We start from the raw sequence: 20910 nt of genomic DNA, 5'->3' as shown, positions 1-20910 counted from the left end.
ATTTCAGGAGAGATTCCATCATTGTGGTTGTCTTTGAAGTGCAAACCGTGGAAAGTCTAGTACAGTTTCAGGAGGAATTAATTGAGCTGTAAGTGAACTTTACCAAGACAAGCTCTTCTACAGTATAATACTGTTGTTCTTTTGAAACTCGTTATGCATAGGTTTTGTGGAGTGTCATTTAATATATACAAACCAGAAGTTTTATCTTAAAGATCTAGACTTTTGTGAAGAGAAGACAGTCTGTTTTAAATGTTTGAAATTTTATTCTCTTTTGGCATAAAACTAAGGAACACTCAGATAATCTATACCATGTTAGTATTCCTATCAGAGAAAACGGGTAAAACAGTATTTAGAAAGCAGTACCAGTAAATCTCATTAAGCATTAGATGTATTTTAAAAGTTGACATTAATTTATAACCTGTAATTGTTAAATGTGTATGACTTCAATGTTAAAATCCCACATTTTAAGATAGTCTTCTACAGTTACAAACCCAGATTTTCTGTAGACTTTGAAAACCAGAGAAGTAAATAGAATGTGCAAGAGTCAAAGGGTAAATATTATATATATATATATATATTAGTTACATTACCTAATTAAAGCCATAATCTGTTAATACAGCTATGGATTTATTTCAGAAATTTAATTGAATAGATTACTAATAGTGTAGTGGTTGTGTTTTACAATGTTGGTGAAGTTATTAAAGTTCTTCACTTTCATAGAGTCCAGACTGAGCTGCCAGACGCTGAAACTCTCCCTCAGGGTTAAATGCTTGTTTCACATTCAGACCTCTCCCATTAAGTGCTAAATATTTGCTGAAAGTTGGTCGGACACGTAACTGCTTAGGAGCTGGAAGAGTTTGGTTTGGACGGGCTGAAATAGATCAAATAAAAGTTAATTTAGAAAATCTGTTCTAAACAAATGAGTTGCACTAGGTAGTGGTTATCAGATAGGAGAAGGAAGAAAAACTGATTATGTATGCAGAGAATCCCTCAGATTTTATACTATGCTGAGATTTATGTTTCTTATTAAGTCTTCCTGGTTAAGTTCTCTGTACACTTGATATAACACTTTTTTTAACAGTGTGACATACCTGTAACATCTAATCTTGTGTTACATGTGGTCACTCCAGCTTCATTAACTGCAGACACAGTATACCACCCAGCATCTTTCTTGTTTACATCTTTTATCAGTAAAGTAACTCTTCCAGAGTTATCATGATATAAACTGAAAAAAAGCAAAAAGTCAAAGTATAGGAATTACCTGTGAGAATTTATTTATGATGCCTCTGACCTTCAGAGTCAGACTAATAAGAGGAAACAAAAAGCATTTGGAATTTCTGAAGCTGTATCTAGTCATTAACAAATAGCTCTTGATTTTCTTGAATTAAAAATCCACCCCCAGTCTTATTTATATCATCTGTTTCCTTGAGCCATCTTCTTTTATTGTTAGTAAAAAGTTAAATCCTAGCCTACTTGAGCCCTTAAATTTCTGATTAGTGGGATCTGGCTTAATGAGGTTTGTTATATTTCTATATATATGAATTTAAAGTGAAATATAGTTGATTTACAATATTGTGTTAGTTTCATCTACATGTTTTTAAAATTAGACAAATTGAGGTCACAAATGCATGCCCTTTTTAATATATTTCAAAGTATAACTGGATTCACCCAAGTAAATTATAGTTAAGTCTAGAAATACTTATCCTACCTTATTCGATCAGTGTTGAAGTGTACCATTTCATTATTTCTTTTCCAGAAAAGCTTTGGTGGAGGTATAGCAGAGATTTGGCATTCTAGCTTCACTGAGTCTCCCTCAAAAACTTTTTTACTCTGTGGTTTGTAGATGAACATTGGTGCTCTCCTATGTTCTTTTGCTACATATTAATAAAAAATTCACATATTTGAAATACAAAAATATTAAGTCAAACCAAGGTATTATGAAATTTGTATGTTGAGATAAAAGTTTTAAAAAGTACTAACAAATAGGATTGAAAGCTTTATATTTCAGCTTTACTTAAAATAACATATAATACTCTTGTGTATTGTATACTTTTTAGAGTTCTAAAACAGTAATGTAATGATACACTGAATTTATAACCATGTTTCATTCAAAGAATTTAAATCATATTCTCATTATCTCAGCTATAGGGAGGGAGCATGAGTGGTGGAAAGAGTACCAACAGTTTGGGTTCAAATTCTCTGTTTACCCTACCAGCTGTGACAAATAGGGAAAAATTTTGTTTAGTTTTCCTGAGGCTCAGTTTTGTCTCTTGTAAAATGATACCCAAGTAATGGTGACTGCTCTGCTCACCACAGCACAAAATTATTGTGAGGATCAATTGTGATAATGAATGAAGAAGCACTTTGTAAACTATAAAATAATATACAAATGTCAGTAATTATTGTGTCTTTTCTTCAAATAGCTGAGCGAAAAGAACTGATACTATAATACTATAACCCTAGCTTTTCTAAGGAGATTATAAGGAAATTGGATGGATGCCTGCAAAGGTCAATTTCAGCTCTAACATTATAGTGTTTCTGAAGCTATTGGCATGAAAAGGATTTGCCCTAAACTTAATCACTTGAATTGTGTGTGTGTTTTTTTAAATTCCCAGATCACTAGTTTTTCCCTTAAACTGAGATCCCTTATTATACCATAGAATAATCTTAATGATTTTTCATTGATCTGGGTAGAATACAAACTTAGGATTGTCCATCCTTTAACAGTGAATTATGGCAAAATATCTCTTATGTAATATCATGGTTTAAGTCACTACAAATGTGATATATTTAAAGCACTTAAATTGTAATATTTTAATACAGGACATCAGTTTTATGAGAACTGCCTTAGTAAAGACAAACTTGAGACATGAGTTTTGCCATACTTGTTTTCTAAAGCGAGTAGGCATGTTTTGTTGTCGTGATTAGAGACTAGTTTCCTACTAAAGAGAACATAGTCTAAAGCTAAAATTTGGCATTTATTCTTCAGTTTTAAACTATGCATGATTATAACAATTCTGTAAAAATGTGAGTCACATTGATTATTTTAGGGTATAGACCAGAGAAATGTTTAGACTAACATTTTTCATTTTAGGGCCCTTTAATCATATCTACAAATATCATATATCTAGAAATGTATCTAGAATATACTACCTTCTTTGGTCAGTCTGAAATTGTACCTTTATTTTTTTCCAGAAAAGCTTTGGTGGTAGATCTGTTATTCTAGTTTCACTGAGTTTCCCTCAAGAACACCGACCCCTACACACCATGGCTTTTACTTAAAATTGGTGTTCTAATGGGTTGTATAGTATAGACATTCACCTTAAATATAAAATCCTTTGGACTTTTCTTTTTTAATTCTACAGGATTTTAAGGCGCTCTCTCATATCTCTTTGAAAGCTTACCCATGACGTCCAGCTGCACAGTAAAGGTGGCTTCTCCTGCTCTGTTCTTGGCAACACATGCATAAGCCCCTGCATCTGAAGTTCTGACCACTTCAAAGATGAGTGAATGAAAACCCTTCTCAGACACTATCATTTTGTGAAAATCATCTGATTGAACTGGTCTTCCATTGAGATACCATGACACATCAGGAGCTGGGAGTCCACTCACCTAGAAATGAAAACCCAAGGAGATGACAGAATTTTAAATTACAGATTACTGGAACCCATTTGTCCATTTATGAATTTTAACAATTGAGTATCTGAGTGAAAATGCAAAGCAAGAGCTTAAAAGGTATTTTCTTTCAATAATTTTTAACAAAATAGTGGAAATTAAAACTTAAAATTAATATAATATTTTCAGACTACCTCAAACCATGTCTACCTCTTTGGTATACAACCTCAGATCTCTTAATCACCATATTAAAGACATTAATTAATGTTATATTGGGCTCCACAAGGAATATGGAAGTCATACGGCTTTTCTGGCTAATGATAACTGCACATGAAGTCCCAGAGGCACATGTATATGAGGCTTGCTGATTTAAAGAATAACCTTTCCAAAACAGAGTGTTCTTGAGCCGTAGTTTTGGTGTATAAATGGCAGTTCAAGTGTTTTTGTATATGTCTTAACAATGAAATCCGTACACTGACTTTCATTCATGAGGAATCTGAAAAAACATTTTATAAGAAAAATTTCTCCAAAATGAGGATAATAAAAATGTAGGTGTTTATAAAAAGTTATTTTAGCCTGAAGAATTCTTCTAGGCCAAGAGAGAGGAGGGTCACTTGAATTTCTTAAGGGATAAGGATTAAAGAAACATTCTACCTTATAAATCCTGTTATGATAGCTTTACTTATATAGAGTATTTATTAGGTGGTAGGCAGTGTTGTGAGTACTGTGTACCTGCTAACTCAGTTAATCCTCACACAGCTTTATGAGGTAGGCCCATTTGTCATTCCCATTTTACAGGTGAGACAGAAGCATAGAGATGTTAAATGACTTGTCTAAGGTTACAAAGCTGGAAAGGGGCAAAGCCAGGATTCTAACCCAGATAAACTTAGCTCCAGAATTTGTGTTCTTATCCATAATGTTTGTCAAGCTGTGTAGCAAGTTATAAAGAGGAGGAGGAGATTTTTTTTCAAAACTTAGTATCTCGCTGTTAATTTTTCTCCAGTATTTTTGAACTTTTTTCTTACTTTGAAGTCCATTCTGCAGAATCTTCCTTCTTCAATTGACATGTTCTCTGGCACCTGGATGAAACGAGGCGGGTAAAATTTCTCCTGGATTGCATCTTGATCGTTCACGTCTCCCCTTGAAGATGATCTACTTCTACAAAAATATTTTAATAGTGACTATGCAGGAGAGTTGTCATTGCTCTTCCTTTCACACAAATACAGTTTAGCCATCAAATTTGAAACCTCAGCGTCTATACTGTTTGATCTGATAGTGTCGTAACAATGGCACGAGGCTGCAGAGCTATATTTAGCTGTGGCATATTTGAGGATTATTAGAAATAGTAGCAATTTAGAAACATCTGGTACAAATTATACATCCTTGTTTCTTTTTTACAGTGCCATGAATTGATAAAGAAACTGATCTCTTAAAATGCAGAGTAGTACCCCGTGGACAGTTCTTGTCACATGCAAAGATCGTATAATTAGAATTGAGTTTCCATTGTCATGAGAAAGTTGTTCAACATGGAAACATGGTCCTGGCTTACTTGACCAAAACATTTAAAAAAATTTTCACTGAGATAGTTCTGATAATTAACATAAATATTTTGATCATCAACTTGGACATTAGAAAATTCACATTGTTTTTTATAAAAGGTATGTAGGAAGGTTGACGGTTCTATAAATACAATGTTTTTTAAGCTGAAAACATTTTAGGTAGCGAAATATGTATTTCTTTAAAATTAAAAAAGAATTTTACCTTACTTGTGATGTAGGAACTTGGAGTCGAGCATGTTCTGAATGATGCTGCTTGAAATTAAAACAAAGTGATAAAATAAACATGCTGTTGTTAGCTTGAAATGAAGCAGAATTAAGTAGTTGTAGTTGAAAGGAACATTTTCTCTGTTGGCTGTATTTGTACTGTCATGGTTAGTTCTACTTAGTTAGCTGTTAAGCATTTAAAATATAGTGCACTAACTTTCTAATACTCTAGCAAGAAATCACCAGAATTGAGACTCTTCAGCAGATATGATTTATGAATAGTAGCTTGACTTTGAATTGACACTGCCTCATTTTTTAGATGACTATTTTATGACAAAAGATGGTGAGTCCCCTTGGTGTATTTGAAATGGGAGCACATAGTACAGATTGTCCTTTGGTAAAACAGGAATAGTCATGAAGTCACTTGTGTTGGCAGTAGATACAGGGTATTATGCCTACTGCTCAAAAGTGGCACCAACAGCAGTAAACACATATTAGACTGGAAAATACTTCTCTTTTTAGCTCATGGCACTAAATCCAATGGACACTGTGGAAGCTATGTGTAGAGCTATGAAAAGCCTTTGAAAAACAGTATTAATTACTTCCTGCTTAATAAGTGTGTATTTAATTTAAGCAACTGTCTTTTAGGATTTATATCTGAGCACCAGAAAATTATTTCTATTTGAGAATAAAATCAGGAATTGATGAATATTATTATAGAATTAATTATTTAGTTCCTATTTTGCATATTTCATTGTGCTTGGCATAGTGAGAGATAGAAGTGGAAAATATAGTCCCTACCCAGATATCTGAAAAATGGCTGTATAGCAACACAGCATATCAGTACAAATAATTTATTTTGGGATTAACATGTTTAATGTATATTGTAATTTTAAAACAAAATTCTTACAACTATAACAATTTTTGGCTAGCCTTAAGTGTCTCTAAGCAAAATGTCAAAACAATTCAGTGATCAAACAAATCAGTGAATTTTTTGGTAAAGAATAAGAATACTCCACTTAAACTCAAAATATCTATATTAAGTTTTTGATTTTGTCCTATAGTAATTTGAGTCTGTATGTATTCATATTCATAGATGTGATATGTCAGTTACATGTAGTTTGATGACATTTTGTATTTAAGTAGAATGTTTGAAGTGTACCCAAAAAATGTAAGACTTTTCTGATTTCATAATATGTTTTGCTACTCTACCTTTTCTTGGTACCGTCACCTTTGTTTTAAAGTTCTTAAAGAGTAAATGAGAAAAACAACACGTCTTTGCCCTTGAAATCATACACTTTGAATTTATAAGATAAACCATCATCAACATAATATTACTTTGGATTATTTCTACTAACAGGGTTAGGTTTGTGTCTTACTCTTGCTGTAATCTCCTGTACCAACTCCAGAACCCAGCACACAGTAGGTGCTTCATATAAATAAGTTGAATAAATGAATGTATGAACTGTTTAGTAGCCAAAAGAGATTTAAATTCTGTTTTCAGATTCTAGTTACTTGTTTTACTAGTAAGTCTGCTCCATTTTTTTTAGGTCTACTCAGATTTAACAGAAACAAAATCATTTTTTTCAGCTTCCTATACTTTAAGGGATTGGAATTCTTGAATGCTCATCCCTTTGGTTCTCTTTGGTTCCCAGTTTCTTGTGGACTTTTTGAAGGAATGAGAGGTAACTACAGAAGGAAGGCAGAAGGCGCAAGACCAGTTCAGTCTGCCTCTCCAGCCGTACATTTTTCTTTGAAGTTAAGTTGTTAAAATGCAGTTGGTCAGGAACAAGCCTGTGGGATATTCACTTTATGTCCTCCATACAGTTAGTTAATTCCTTCTTGGAAAGGATGCTTTTGTTAATCCTGGAGCCATTACTCATAAGGTTTTTGTTGTTTGTTTTGTTTTAGTTTTAATAAGAAACGTTTTTAAATACAGGAATATGACAAAAGGAACTGGATGTTTTTATTAGTACACGAGTATATTTTAAAATGTTGCAATGATTAACAGCTTATGAGAAAAGATTATAATTACTTTGGTTTAGAGTTTTAACTTCTTTCCTGTAAAAAATTTACAACTCATTAATTCTCTGTCCTTGCAGACATTGTAGAAAAAGTCCGAGGTCTGACTGACCCCTAAATGTTCAGTTGAAGAGTGACACCGTTAGCCTTCTGCTGTTTTGTCTTTGTAACATTTCACACGCAGATACTAGAACCACCAGAAAATGGGATAACATTAAAAATTTTATGTATGTATTCAGCCCATTATGGCCTCTTCTTTTTATATCTAATGGAGCATGGAATTGATTGACTTTTGCTTCAAATGCTATTTATAAGGTTTGGGAAAGCAGGAATTTAAAAATCACACAAAAGAAAAGTGCTCCAGTTAGATAATTTACCTGTGGTGAATCTTGTGCCTCACTGTCATTTTGAGCTTGAAACACAGCAGCTGCATTCTGTGGTCCTAGTAATCTGCGAGCCATCTTCTCCTCATATGTTAGCCGCTTTAATGAAATAAGTCATAAAGGAGACAGTAGTGAGATTTAATAAAAGTTATTTGTATAGCTTTACCCTAAAACCACCAAGAATTATACCAAAGAAGTATACTTCTGTCTATTGAATGATACTGTGTTTTAAAAAAATCATCTTATTTCATTCAAAACATTTCCTTTCATTCTAGTACCACTTCCCTCACCTGTAATATTTGTTGTTTTCTTTTTTCTCCTAGGAAAGGCAAGCATATTCACCTGCAAATAGAGCTCTTCCAAATAAAGGGAAATTCTTTTACTTCCTCCTTATTTTGCATGTTCCTGTTGGCTCTGTCTTTGAATATAGTACTGTATGTCCCCACATTCAGAAATAACTTTTATTAAATGAACACAATATTTTATTTACTAACTTCTGAGTAAAAGCAGTGCAACTGGTATGTTAAAGGTATTTGGATTAAAGGCATATAGTACTGTTTCAAAGATCAGTGGCTAATATAATGTGCATACTAAGAATTATAGCTATCTTTCTGTCTATAATGTACACCAAAGTACCTGAAGAAGTCAGGTTGACAGCATTTCCCATTAGTTAGTTGATCATCGTACATAGTTTATGGGAGAGTAAAGCTTAAAGGAAAATTTTACTTAAATCATTCATACTGATTTTTTTTCATTTGCTTCAGTCTCTTACTAATGAAAACCAAGAGGGGATTTCATGCAGAGAAATATGGAATAGGGTCCACATATTCTTTCCTTTTAGATGATTCTATCCCTTTTTGATTGTATGGACATAGATCTGTGAGACAGAAATAACTTTCTTACTGAAATTAGATTTTATACTTTTATTGGCTTTTTGTACAAAATAAACATCTTGCTCACTTGGTTTCCATTATGAAGAAGGCTGTCCTTGCATTTTAGCTTTCTCTCCAAATCTTGAATCAGAGCTTCTTTTGATCCTTGTATTTCATGGTCAGGAGTCCTCGGTGTGGGCTTAGCATTTGCACTTTGGGATGGCTTAGCAGTTACAGGTTGGCCAACTGAGGGTTGTTGATAGCTTTAAAAAGAAAAAAAGATTTAAAAAAAAAAAGATCTTTAAAGTAAGATGTGGTGTCTAAAATAGAATTTGCCACATTTTGTCAGTCACCTTTAGGTAGGTTGACTTTACCACTTAGAACTGCTGGTGTTATTAAAACACCAGTTGCCCTAATAACAGTCAAGAAAGATTTTATAAGAATGGTTACCAGCTGGGTTTTTTGTTTGTTTGTTTTTGTCTTGGCAAATGAAAATTAAGTGGCAGGAGAAACAATTTAGACATAAGGAGGATGTTGAAGATTGTCCCTAGAGAAGTGGGAGTAAGTCTAGTTACTAGCAGCTTGACAGCTGTCCCAGGCTTCCAGTTGAATTTCATAAGTTTGACTTATGGGTGGATAGTAAGCAGTGGTGTGCTGGAACCGACTCATATGGGTTCAAGAGAGCTGATTTTTAGCATCTCCTCCCAGCTCCCTTTGATCTCATGTTGATAGTTTGAAATTGGTGGTGATGGGAGTATCTACAGGGAAACTGATAAACACCACAAATCATGGCTCCTTTCTCCAGAGCTAATTGTTAAATAATTACCAGCATAACCACTGGTATTTAGTGGTTTGAGTGGAGTCTACAGTTTACATAGTCTCTCACTTTCCTCCTAATTTCCAATTCCTGTCAATTTCATATTTAGATAATCCAAGTGTGGCACTGTATAACAACTACTACAGTAATGATGGTGTATTCAACATTGCTAAAGTAATTTTTAGAGAAAGAAAGGGATGATTAGAGGACGAAAGGAATATAAACATAGAAATAAGGGAGTTTGGGGAAAAAAGGAAATATGAATGAATGGCAGTTGAAGAGTTCGGTTTAAATCCATATTTCAGATTCTGATCCTAAATTTTCTTCCAAGAGGTACTTGCTCACTTCCAGAGTTTCCCTGCTGATTCTGATAGAGGGCAGGGGTGGTATTTAGGGATTCCTGTGTATTTCTAGATCTGTTAGGTAGCTCACACTTTTCACAGTGCTTTATTCAGATTTTGCCTAGTTTATTTCCTTAGGTCTGTACAAGTGCTAGCTTTTATCTGTTTAATATGGGAAAACTGGCCCTACCCTCAATGACTATTTTGACATTACCATAATAAATGTTCTCCAGTTTTCCAGGTGAGGCAGCCTTGGTCTGTTCTTTGACGTTTTCCTGTTCAGAAATTCTCAAGGATTGTTAAAAGAACTTGTAAACTAAGTGGCTCTGAGTGGAGCTAGAGTTTTAATTTTTGCAGGCTTTGGGGGACTTAGTAATCTCTAGATTGTAAATATACTGAAGAAAAAATGATGTTTTACTACTCAGTGTTGTATTATTTACATCTGTTAACACAAAGCCTGTGTATAGGGGATACTATAAGTTGAGGAATGCATATGTTTTATTGTATTCAAGATGCTCTATATTGAAAGTTGATTATATACATTTTCCCTCTTAACATTTCAGTTTTTCAAGATTGTCTATATCAGTCCTTAACTGAAGTCTGGTTTGTTCAATTAAGTAAATAGCCAAACCAAATGAGGTGTTTTAAATAAATAAAGAGGTGTTTTTGTTTTAAGATAGAATTCCTAGGTCAGAGGTAAAATTCCTGTGGTTTTCCTATTTCTTTAACTGTATGAAGTTATACTAGCTTTTTTTTTTTTTTTTGAGCTAGCCTACCGTCTTTTTAAAAGTCATACATGTTTGGTAAAGTGAATTAGCATTAAATAATTCTGTTGTCAGACTGTCATAATATAATATATATGAGGAATCCTGAAGACCTGTCAAAACCAAGCTTGAGAACCATTGATATATGTATAACCTCAGTCACTTTATTCACTGAATACCCCCATTATTACCAGGTGTAAATGTTAGGACTTGATATCTGTTCATAATTAGAAACTAAAGTTATACTTGCACACTGCTTTATAGGGTTTTTTCTTCCTGTCATTAATCATCCAAATCCTTACTTTGTTACAGATCAGAAAACTGAGTCACCAAGCAGGTAAGGTAAACTTGCTGAATGTCACACAGCAAGCTTTTTGAAAGGAATAATTATAATTAAAGAGTTCCCCTAAATTTGTAGTCTGTGGTTTTATCAACTGAATAAAACATTTGCTTAAGGGTTTTCTACTGATGAAAAGCTAAATAAAGCTTTCAAACTTCTCTAGGTCAAAATCCAAGGGATTATTTTAGAAGACAGGGCAAACTTAAGCCCATCATAACAATGAGGGAGTTGTGCACAAATGTTCAAAGGGCCATAGCTTTCCATCCTGTGCAGCTGGGCACTGAATGGGTATCAAATGGCTGTGGGAAGATTAAAAGAGTTATCTATGGTTGCTGAAAATGGAACATCTAAAGCTGGATCTTTGATCTCTGGTTTTGTGGTCCTCCAATGCTTTTATTTCTTAACTTCTCCATTTTCGCCTTTCTTCCTCTAAGTTCTGTGCAAAGAGCTGGGTACATGGTTGAGGCTCACTAATATTTATTTGATGGCTTTCATTTCTGGGCAGGAATTTGAAATAGGATTAAAAGACTTTACTAGGGAAAAATATTATAGTCCAAAAAGATTATTTTAGATTTGAACATGCACATACAGGGAACTTAGAAGTAACTGAAAGCTAGATGGAAAAAGATGGTCTGGGTGTTACCAAGAAAAATTTACAATGTGTGATAATGGGTACAATGGGGATTTGGGAGGGAAGAGAAAGAGAGGGCTCTTAATTCTTGAAGACATCTTTTTAAAACATTAGGCCAAACCTATGAGAATTGAGTTTTTGTAGATCAAAAATCATTTACTATCAGCCCTTTCAAATGGTTCAACCTAGTATCTGTCAGGTTCTAACAAATGATTTTGGCTTTCCTGGTTTTTATTTTTTAAAATATATTGAAAAACTTTCTTTGCAAGTGGAATTACTGTAGTTTATTTAACTAGGTTTCCAGAGTTGTCACCAACAATACTCTAGAAAAATTAGCCTCTAGAGAAGACTAAGAGAAATTAGCAAGAATTTCAACAAATCTGTTGATAAGCCTTCAACTAACAGAACATATTCCATCAGACAGTTTTTCAGATGCCTCTGATTTAATTCTCTGATGTTCTAGCCAGCCAAGGAATAGGAAAACTGATAGCCCAAAGTTTGCATAAGCAACAAGTATTCAGTTCATGTTTTAAAAAAAGCACAACTACTATGTCCTTCATATCAGGTTCTCCTAGGACAGTTTTAGGGCTGTGGAAATAGTACATGCTTGCATAAGGCTGCAGGTATTCTTCCTTTTATGTAGATCAGTCCAACCAGTTTGAACAAAGTGTGATTTTAATTACCAAAGGAAACCTTAAGGTCATGGGCCTTTATCTATTCAAGACTTTCTCCTTCAGATCATAGGGAAAATTCATACATGTTAGTGTCTGAATCCCATATTTTCTTCTTAGCCAAGTGGATATTCAGGATCAGAGGGGAGAATGGATAGGAAGAAAGGACTAAGACTGAAAAGAAACTTAATAGCCTCTGCTTATGTGAGAGGAAATCCTATCTGAAGAAGAGCAGACAGGTGTTCATCTTAGCTAAGCCCAGAAACAGCAATTTACAGCATGAAGAACTTAACTTAGAGCTAGGGAAATAGTTCATTTATTGAGTATGTTAGAAATCCTTTTTTTTTTTTAAGATGGAATATAATAGGTAAGTAATTGTATGGGGTAATAGGTAATTTGGGTTCAACTCAGCCTGGACATTGGAGAAAGGGTCAAATGACTTCTTATTGCCAGGACCTTGGTTAAGGTGTTCTAGGAGAAATGGAATGAGACCTGGAGGTCACATTGCCTTTTTCGATTGTGAAGAATGAAGTACATAACCCGTCCCCTCACCCCATACAAGCTCACTATATATACAGTTATATCCTTACTTATATATACATATATACATATTTTAAAAGCTTACTTACTTGGAGTCCACAGTGGAGGGGATTTTACTGCTGCTGTAATCAGGCTGTGATGGTAATATGGAGCTGAGAAAGCTGGCTGGGGACTGGTTGTAAGTGGCTGTAACCCTTTGGCCTGGGTTGGAGCCAGCAAGCTGCTGGGGAGAAGCAGGGAAAGCAGAGGAGGACATAGTGATGTGAGAGCTCACTGTTGAGGAGGCAGAAAATCTTTGCTCTGTGCACTGGCGGGGCTGGATGACAATGGAAGACTGTTTGGTCTGGCTAGAGTAGCTGGAGGTTTCCGGTCCTGGAGGCTGCAGTCTGGAGCCACATGGGTTTTGGGGTTGGATGAAGTGTTTTGGACGTTCGTAGTTAAACATGCTTAGCTGGTTTATGGAAGTTGCAGGCAACTTATTATTTGCTCCTGGAGGGGTAGGGTCCTGAATCTGGGGCTGCAAGCCTGGAATTACAGAAGGTTGCAGTGAATCAGAAGCAACCTTGGTCTGTCCCTCCTTGTTGAGATCCTGGGAATATTGTGCTCGTGGCTTTGATGGAGTGGCCTTCTCTTGAAGAATATTGTTCCTTCAAAAGGAGAAAATGATTCAGTTACAATATCTGTGTAAAAAACAGTGCTGTTTATTCAATACCTTTAGGAGTTTATATGCTTTTTTTTTTTTTTTTTTTTTGAGCTTATGTGCTTTCAAGGTCACCTCAGGGTGGAACTTTCCTGGCTTCTAGACTTCCCATTCCTTTTTCTGTTGCCTTTGCACAATGACTTTTCCCTTGAGCATAAGAAAAAAAGGATTCATTAGTGTGTGTTTGCCTCTGGGTGATTCTTAAAGCATGCCAGGGGCTTCAAGATATAGGAACACAAATTTGAGTTTGCCAAGTGGTTATTTATGACAAGAAAATCTGTGATGTTGCTCTGTGATAATTTTATGGTTTCATGTTTAGCTTTTGCCCAGAGGCTACAGTTTCATTAAACTACAGAGAGTTCATGATTTAAAATTATTAGCAGTTAAATATATAATATGTCAGCTTCCATCCAGTAGAGATTCTTCCCCTTGCTCATCAGAATTGATGAACAGCTGTTCTGATACACCAATTAATTCATGCCCTGGTGATCTATAATGAATGACGCAGTGAATTAAGGGGAGCAATATGCCTCTTTTGTAAAGAACATTACATTAATATCCATATTTGCTCCTTCACCCTTTTACAATTTCACAAGTTTGAGTAAACATCTATACTTCACTGTTGTCATGTGATATTCTCTTAGTTTGACTTATTATTTTTGCCTGTTTAATATGTATTTTAGATTAATTCTGAAATTGTTTTAGTTCCTATATTATTTTTTCTTTTGAAATAGCAAGCAGGATATACAGAAGGAAGTAAGGCAGCTATGATAAGTTAGCCTGTACTTTACCAAGAAAAGATGAGTGTCATTTCCTTACTTAGTTCTGCATCGATGCTCCTGACTTCCTACAGTTGATCCCCATTTGTCCTTAGATGAATCACTTGCCACTAAAATCAACCTTGAAGGAATATATTTGCCTCTGATTTCTTCCATTAGTATGGTAAATCTGAGCAGGACTATATGTAGACATTACACACTAAGACTAGCCCCATAAATTACTGTAATGTTGATTCTGTCTTTATTTAAAATATCAGGTAATTTAGTACAAAATACATGTAGTTTGTTTCATACAGTATAAACTAACACTGAGATGATGATAAAATCAAACTTTTAAGTAACAAAATTATTCAAATTTTGTCATCAGTAAAGCAAAATTTTATAATTAATTTCCTATCTTGAGGAAATATCATTTTTAATAAAGAATTTCCAAACCAAACAACTTCATCCTATGGTTGTGCATGTAGTTTAAATTAAAATTAGCAGTTTTAGGAAAGAACAAAAATACAACTAAATAGCCAAGAGAAAGTTCTGTTGAAAAAGGCACTTAAAAAGTCATACATTCCTTATTTTCGAGTTTATGAACACAAGCACATTCAACTAGAGTGCATTTTAGTAATTAACTATATTAGGCCTTAAATTATTGGAGAAAAACATCCAGAAGGAGGCTTTAATTAGATATTCTCAAGAAAAAAAAGACTCTATTTCAAGGCAAGTAGTTTTTTAGTTATGGGTTTATTTATTCCATTGCAGAATTGAATCCAGAGTTTGGTTTTAAGTTACTTTTTGGGCAGGTAGATTATTCAGATTCATTTCAAACAGTAAGGAATAAACTGTTTAACAAATATCCGGTAGGTGTTTTTCAAAAAGTTCCCTATTTTTCTTTATGTGTAATTTTAGAACGTCAGCTATCTTGTACATTTTGGTATCAGCTTGTGTAGTTAGCAATTACTATTATTTTAAAAATTAATTAAAAATATTTTCTTTTAAAAGTTTCATTTTATTCATATCACAACAAAATTTTATACAGATGTTTATACAGGTAGCTCTGAAAGGCTTTTCTTTATGTTTGTAATTACTGTTCAATAATCAAGTCTATAATCAATTCTATTATATGACAGTATTGTTTTATTCCAAATAGTGTTAAATAAAATTCAAAGAGTTTACTAATAAAATACTGTTAAGTCTTCTATTTAGAAAACGCTTAACCTTTTTTTCCTATCTCTTAATATAGCTCAGGCTTGCATAAAAAAACAGGGTATTTTGAAGCTGTAGGACATCACCACTATTACAGTCAGACCAAGTGTCCCTTTTCAAAGAAAAATGATTTTAAAATAATGACATAGTGATCTTTCCTTCTACCCTTTCTATAATTCCTTCGCGTTTCAGTGGAATAATTGGTCACATTCTCTTCAAATCTTTGTATAATACCATTATGATGTGGTTTTCAAACTTTTTATCTGAAGATCCCCTTTTACATATTCCTCTGATTTAGACAAAAAAAAACAAAAACAAAAACAAAACCCTAAACTGTAGCAGGAATAAAGAAGGGACTTACCCGAGTTCCAGAGGGTGCCAGTTGGGTTTAACCTACTACTAAAGGGAAGGAAGAGGCATCCTCTTCCCTCACAGGCTAGTCTAGTAGCTCTGTGCTTAGTATTATAGCACCACTGACTTTTATCAGCTGCCAAACAGTGACATCTGATGTGCTTGCCTGTCCATCTACCTATGCTGGCATGTCAAAGTAAGAGTCCACGATCTAAACAATATCTCAGATGTCTTAGTGATATTTAAGGAGTGGGATTACTTGAGCTTCTCTTACAGGGCTCTTTATTTTAGATGCGAATTTTGACTATGAGTTTAGCAAGCTCATGTAGGGAGAAGAGCAGTGAATTGGGAAATGGGAAGAAGTGTAAAGAAAACTCAATTTCTTTTTTGTGGTGGGGATTTTGGATTTTCCCTGTTGAAGAAAGGACTAAAAGGGAACTAGTGTTCTAAGACTGACATTCTACCCAGTAAGACCTCCAGAAATAAACCCAGTGATGGGTGGGCTCCAGATTGATTTGTATTGGATAGTTGTTCATCTGAAGGCCGTGTTTTTTTCTCTTGCCAAATAGGAGTCGAGGTAGAGTGGGGTTCATACAGTTTGTTACAAGAGAAAGAGTGTGTCTGGGCAAAGGCAGGAGAGCAGGGTGAAGGAGTCATGTCACTGGGAAGGTGGGGTAGTGGAAAAAAATGATTTGGTTTCTTTAGCAAGTTCTCTGAATGAGATTTGCCTCCTTGACCTTATGCTTTTATTCTAAAAGAGCTTTGAAACACTAAACAAGCAGTCTATACAATTAGGGCTCTGTACTGGTAAACTTCTATATCTCCTTTGCTCCTAACAGTTACACAGTTTCGTTTCTCTTTTCACTCAGGAGACCTTCTTGGTATTTAGGTTTCCATTTTTATGTAGGGAAGCAAATAATTACAGAGGAAGAAACATTCAAATCAACAAGAGGTGGTGGAAAGGGGTAGGTAACTTGAGAATCAGTCCCATCGAGTGGAATTCTCCCTATTTAATGGCTTCAGCTTTGATATGCTTCTGTTGTTTAAAGCATAACTATTTATTTCCCTCCCTCCTGGGTACCCCAGTCCTGGTTTAATTACTGTGTACATTAGGGTCCAACAAATCGGTGTTTGAGCATATATGAGCCATTTAAAATTCTTCACAGCTGACCATTCTTCCTTTGGCGTTCAGAGGTTTGATAACTGCCACCTGGGCATGCAGCCATTCCTTAGCAGAAAAGACATACTTGGCTTGATGAGTAGGCGTTTGTCTACAAAGTCTTATTTCAGGAATCTGCTAAAATGTTTCTCCACATCTGCTTACTGTTATTTCACATTCCGTTAATAGGGACAAAGCCTTTCAATCCAAATTAGAGAGACTTAAAATGTAAATGCAAGTGACAATAACAATAACAAGAATAACCGGCACATACAGCATTTACTATGAGTCAGGCCCTATTCTAGGCACTTTAAATGTCGTATATGTGACTGTTATTTGGTTCTTCCCAGGAACAGGGTTTGATTGAGATATACCTTACCAGCCAAGTAGGGAAGATGCCTAGGACAAATTTAAATTCCCAATTTTGCATTGGGCAGATTCTAAATGTTCTATAGTTGAGGAAGAACTTTAGTTTTATTTAGTCTTTATCCTTTAAGCTTAGCCTCTTCTTTCCCACGGGCCTTTGTAAGCTACAATGTCCAGCACAGAGTGGTAGCTGCATGGTACATCTAGGCTAAGGTTCTTGCTACAATTAGGGGATCAAGGGATGGTTCAGTAGGAAAGGTAAGTAAGTAAGATATTTTTTAATGACATCATTCTCAGAAGTTAAGGATATATATATTCAGTAATCTACTATGAATCTTTTTTATACCTTTTAATGTTTGGTTTGCATTTTTGAAATGGTATTTTGTGTTTCTTCACAAATATGGCTGTTTGAATGGCTTAGTTGCTTATTTGAGAAGAATCATCCTAAAACTGAAAGAATTATTAAGATCGGTGAACCCTATTCCAGCCTGCTCCCAAAGGCAACTTTTTCCATTTCTTTAAATTATGAGTACAGGCCTCTGGTAAATCATTCTAATGCCTAACGAAATGTAGGTAACTTCCTACTATCTCAGATGTTTCCTACTGAAACATTTCCTGCTGCATATCCAGGGAATTCCTTCTTGTCCCATCATCAGTAGAAGGGTAGCTATTTTAACTGTCACTCACTAGTCCCTTCTTCATACATAGTCCTTGTATTTTAAAATGTGAAGTGTATAGCAGTTGTGAAAGTGGTACTGTGAGCATCTTCTAAAGTCAGAGGTCAGATATGTCTGTTGATGGTAATTTCTGCCGTATTGACTGAGAAGGAAACTATCATATTGAGTATGAAAGGACTAAAGAGAGAAGAATGTTTTATTTATTTTTCAGGTTATGCATGGTTCACTACGATTACTGAAGTTCTGCATAGACATATAGCAAAAGGGAATCCCACTGTAGCACTCATAGTTTGAAATATCCATTCTTGCACTTGACTCAATCATACTCTTCTCAAGCAAGAAATAATAATGGACACTCCACTGGGTTTGGAGTCAAACAGTAAAAATGATAACATTAATTTGGTTAATGTTCTACAACTTTCTAGACACATTAACCTTTTTATTATCTATTTTGGAGACCTAAGTGTGAGTGCCCACTCTACCACATACTTGCTGTGTAACCTTAGACAAGTTGCTTAAACTCTCTGAACTGTAATAATTAACTGAAAAATAACTTTAATAATTAATAAAAAATAAAAAAACTGTTTTACTAACCTAAATCAGGTTGCTGAGAGACTCAAATGAAACAGGAAATCATATAATGGACTACTATGTGACATAATATATCTCCTCAACTAGGTTAAATTTTTTTCTGAGGGAGAGACTCTTTATTACTTACCTTGCCTAGGACAGTGTAGCTCATAGTAGACATTCGGTAAAAACTTCTTAAACTTTCATGGAACTTTTACCGGATAATTTCCCCCACAAATGATTTTGTTAATGAAAATGATGGTAATTGCATAGAAAAGATACTATATTGTAAATTCAAGGTCTTTTTAAGTCCTCAATGCTCACTGCTAAACATAGGTACTCATGGAGGAAAATTTTGGATGAGTGTTGGCTATTTTCCCAAGGCAAGTGTAGTGCAGAAATTGACAAAACTCATAGAATGTTCTTAATAAATGTCTGTTGAATAAATTGCAGTCTTACTTATTTTCCCACACACCCATTCTTCCTTGACCCCACAAGGAGTCTTTATTTGTAGGAGTAGTTACTTCTTAGGCAACTAGAGATCCCATAAGCTAAAGGGGTTCCAGGGGACCAACTGAGAAATCACCGTCATGGGGTGTTATTGGAGATACACTGATCCTGATAAAAAAGCAATGCAGTGAAGTAATAGCTACTATTTTTGAATTCCTACTGTGTACTTCACATACATTGTTCTAGGTCTGTTAGTCTCCCAAGTCCAAACTTTCCCTTTCTGCCTTCATTGCAAGAAACGTTGAAGAAGTACCTATCCCAAGGTCGTGGAAGCATGAGGAACCAGCCCTCAATAATATGAGCCAGTCATCTACAGTTTTTGTCATTTGTAGCATAAGGAACATCAGATAGATGACCTTTGATTCTGTCCATCTCTAACTTGATGTATTTCTCTCACTTAATAAACCCAAATAGTACTCACAAAATCTAAAAAGAGATTCCAGTACCTTCGTATTTTGTTACTAACAGAGGCTACATTTAGTTGTCCTAGGTAAGTGGTCAAGAAGACCGGTTAAGTTTTATTAAAGGTATTGAGCCTAAAGGTAACTTTAGGCTGGTGAAATATTTAGTGGATTGTGTTAGATAAAAGAAAAAATTTAAATGACTTTTGAAGTATCAACGTGCAGGTTTTAAAAAAAATCAGTATTTTTGTTTGTGGTTTGTGTTTGGGAAGTAGGGATGGTGGTGGATGGTGTTTTAAACATAGCCTGATTGGCAGAGCCACTCTACTGTATTATCTTTCCGTTTATACGTTTGTTCTCTAAATGCAAGGACAATTCTGTCTATATTCCAAGACTGACTAAGAAAAAAACCTCTATCACAAAATGTTTTACATATTTATATTGAGGTAACACACTGAATTCTATTTTGGGAAAAGATTCCACTTCTTCAAAATCTTTTGCCATTTCATCATTGCTGATTTTTGTTTTCAGTAAGTCTCTGTATCAAACCCTTAAATGTGGATCTAAGCACATAACTTACTATTTCGGCCCTGGTAAAATGCATGATGGAATGTAATAGAGAAATGACAGAAATAAAGTGCTTCTTCTCAGAATGCAAGCTCTCTGAGGCAGGAGCTTTGTCCTGTTCACTGTTCTATCTATAGAACCAAGAGCAATTGTTGAATGAGCGAATGTTAGGTCTGTCTGCCCTTACCATTGTGGTGGTAGCTCACAGGAATTTTCATTGATGGTGCAAAAATCTTCCTTTGGAACGTCGATCTCATGTTCAGTGTGACTGGCTGTTTCAGGAAGAGTTGGCATAAGGTTTATTGAGGTATTGTCTGGAGTTTTGTCCTTTGTGTAGCTGTCACTGCTCCAGGGAAAGGAGGCCAGTTTTGGGGAAAATTTCCTCCTGTGTAACTTTGGAGAACTCTCTGATTTCTCCACTTCCTTTCCTTCTGGAAAATATAATTAGTCACCAGGTCAGATAGAAATAGAGAATATTCTTCTTGGCTCAGAGGTGAATTTGAGCAGGGCGATCCTGAGGAATAATTACCTGGGGAAACAGAGAGTCTTGCTGTGGAGACTGCAGTCCCAGCCTCATTTTCTGCAATACACTTAAATTCCCCAGAGTCTTCAGGAAATGCTTCTGTGATAATCAAGGTACAGACTTCCTCTGGAAAGGGAAGAGATTCAACTTGACCAGAGTAATTGAATGCCCCATATTAACAAACAAACAGTGTGGGAGGATGTCAGGGAGAGTAGGCGCTAGGAATAAATAGGGTATTCCTGAGATTTAAAAAAAAAAAAATCCATCTGATTAGATTTTTGTCATTGAGTGGGCTCATAAAGATAAATCTTAAAAATACAACCTAAAATAATCCCAGCATGGTGCCTATCA

The 20910-nt window shown here is 34.9% G+C and overlaps 2 protein-coding genes across 5 annotated transcripts in view; one reads left to right on the top strand and one right to left on the bottom strand.

Moving 5' to 3' along the window:
* The window catches only part of KLHL3 (kelch like family member 3), a 238308-nt gene that overhangs the window by 986 nt on the left and 216412 nt on the right, over positions 1 to 20910 (top strand). The window contains exon 1 of one of the 3 annotated variants that reach the window (XM_031449088.2): positions 3612 to 3735. The exons of the other annotated variants lie outside the window; for them this stretch is intronic. Coding sequence (XP_031304948.1) covers positions 3714 to 3735 — 22 coding nt within the window. The 5' untranslated portion in view covers positions 3612 to 3713. Of the gene's footprint in view, positions 1 to 3611; positions 3736 to 20910 lie in introns of those variants that run through there. 3 annotated transcript variants of the gene reach the window in all.
* On the bottom strand, positions 242 to 15899 carry MYOT (myotilin). 2 transcript variants are annotated; one of them, XM_010981872.3, is made up of 10 exons: positions 15797 to 15899; positions 12849 to 13406; positions 8744 to 8918; positions 7778 to 7882; positions 5377 to 5426; positions 4641 to 4773; positions 3405 to 3612; positions 1709 to 1874; positions 1092 to 1225; positions 242 to 871 (listed from the first exon to the last, which is right to left on the bottom strand). In XM_010981872.3, the coding sequence occupies exons 2-10, from the start codon at positions 13202 to 13204 to the stop codon at positions 699 to 701; spliced, it is 1500 nt and encodes a 499-aa protein (XP_010980174.1). In that variant the 5' UTR covers positions 13205 to 13406; positions 15797 to 15899; the 3' UTR covers positions 242 to 698. The 2 variants fall into 2 exon arrangements, with proteins under 2 accessions (XP_010980174.1, XP_031304951.1); XM_031449091.2 differs by having other exon boundaries at positions 5377 to 5423; positions 15797 to 15898.

This window comes from Camelus dromedarius, chromosome 3, assembly GCF_036321535.1.
Source record: "Camelus dromedarius isolate mCamDro1 chromosome 3, mCamDro1.pat, whole genome shotgun sequence".
In the NCBI taxonomy this organism is placed as follows: domain Eukaryota; kingdom Metazoa; phylum Chordata; class Mammalia; order Artiodactyla; family Camelidae; genus Camelus; species Camelus dromedarius.
The sequence above is the reverse complement of the archived record's forward strand: the minus strand, read 5'-3'. Positions and strand labels throughout refer to the sequence as shown.

What these genes read in the sequence shown, in the direction of transcription:
- MYOT (XM_010981872.3), bottom strand. Translation starts at nt 13,204, where the DNA reads ATGTTTAACTACGAACGTCCAAAACACTTCATCCAACCCCAAAACCCA. An exon ending in TTCTTCATAATGGAAACCAA is followed by an intron (nt 7,883 to 8,743) that starts GTGAGCAAGATG and finishes ATTTCATTAAAG; the next exon opens with CGGCTAACATATGAGGAGAA. An exon ending in GTTCCTACATCACAAGTAAG is followed by an intron (nt 4,774 to 5,376) that starts GTAAAATTCTTT and finishes ATATTTTTGTAG; the next exon opens with AAGTAGATCATCTTCAAGGG.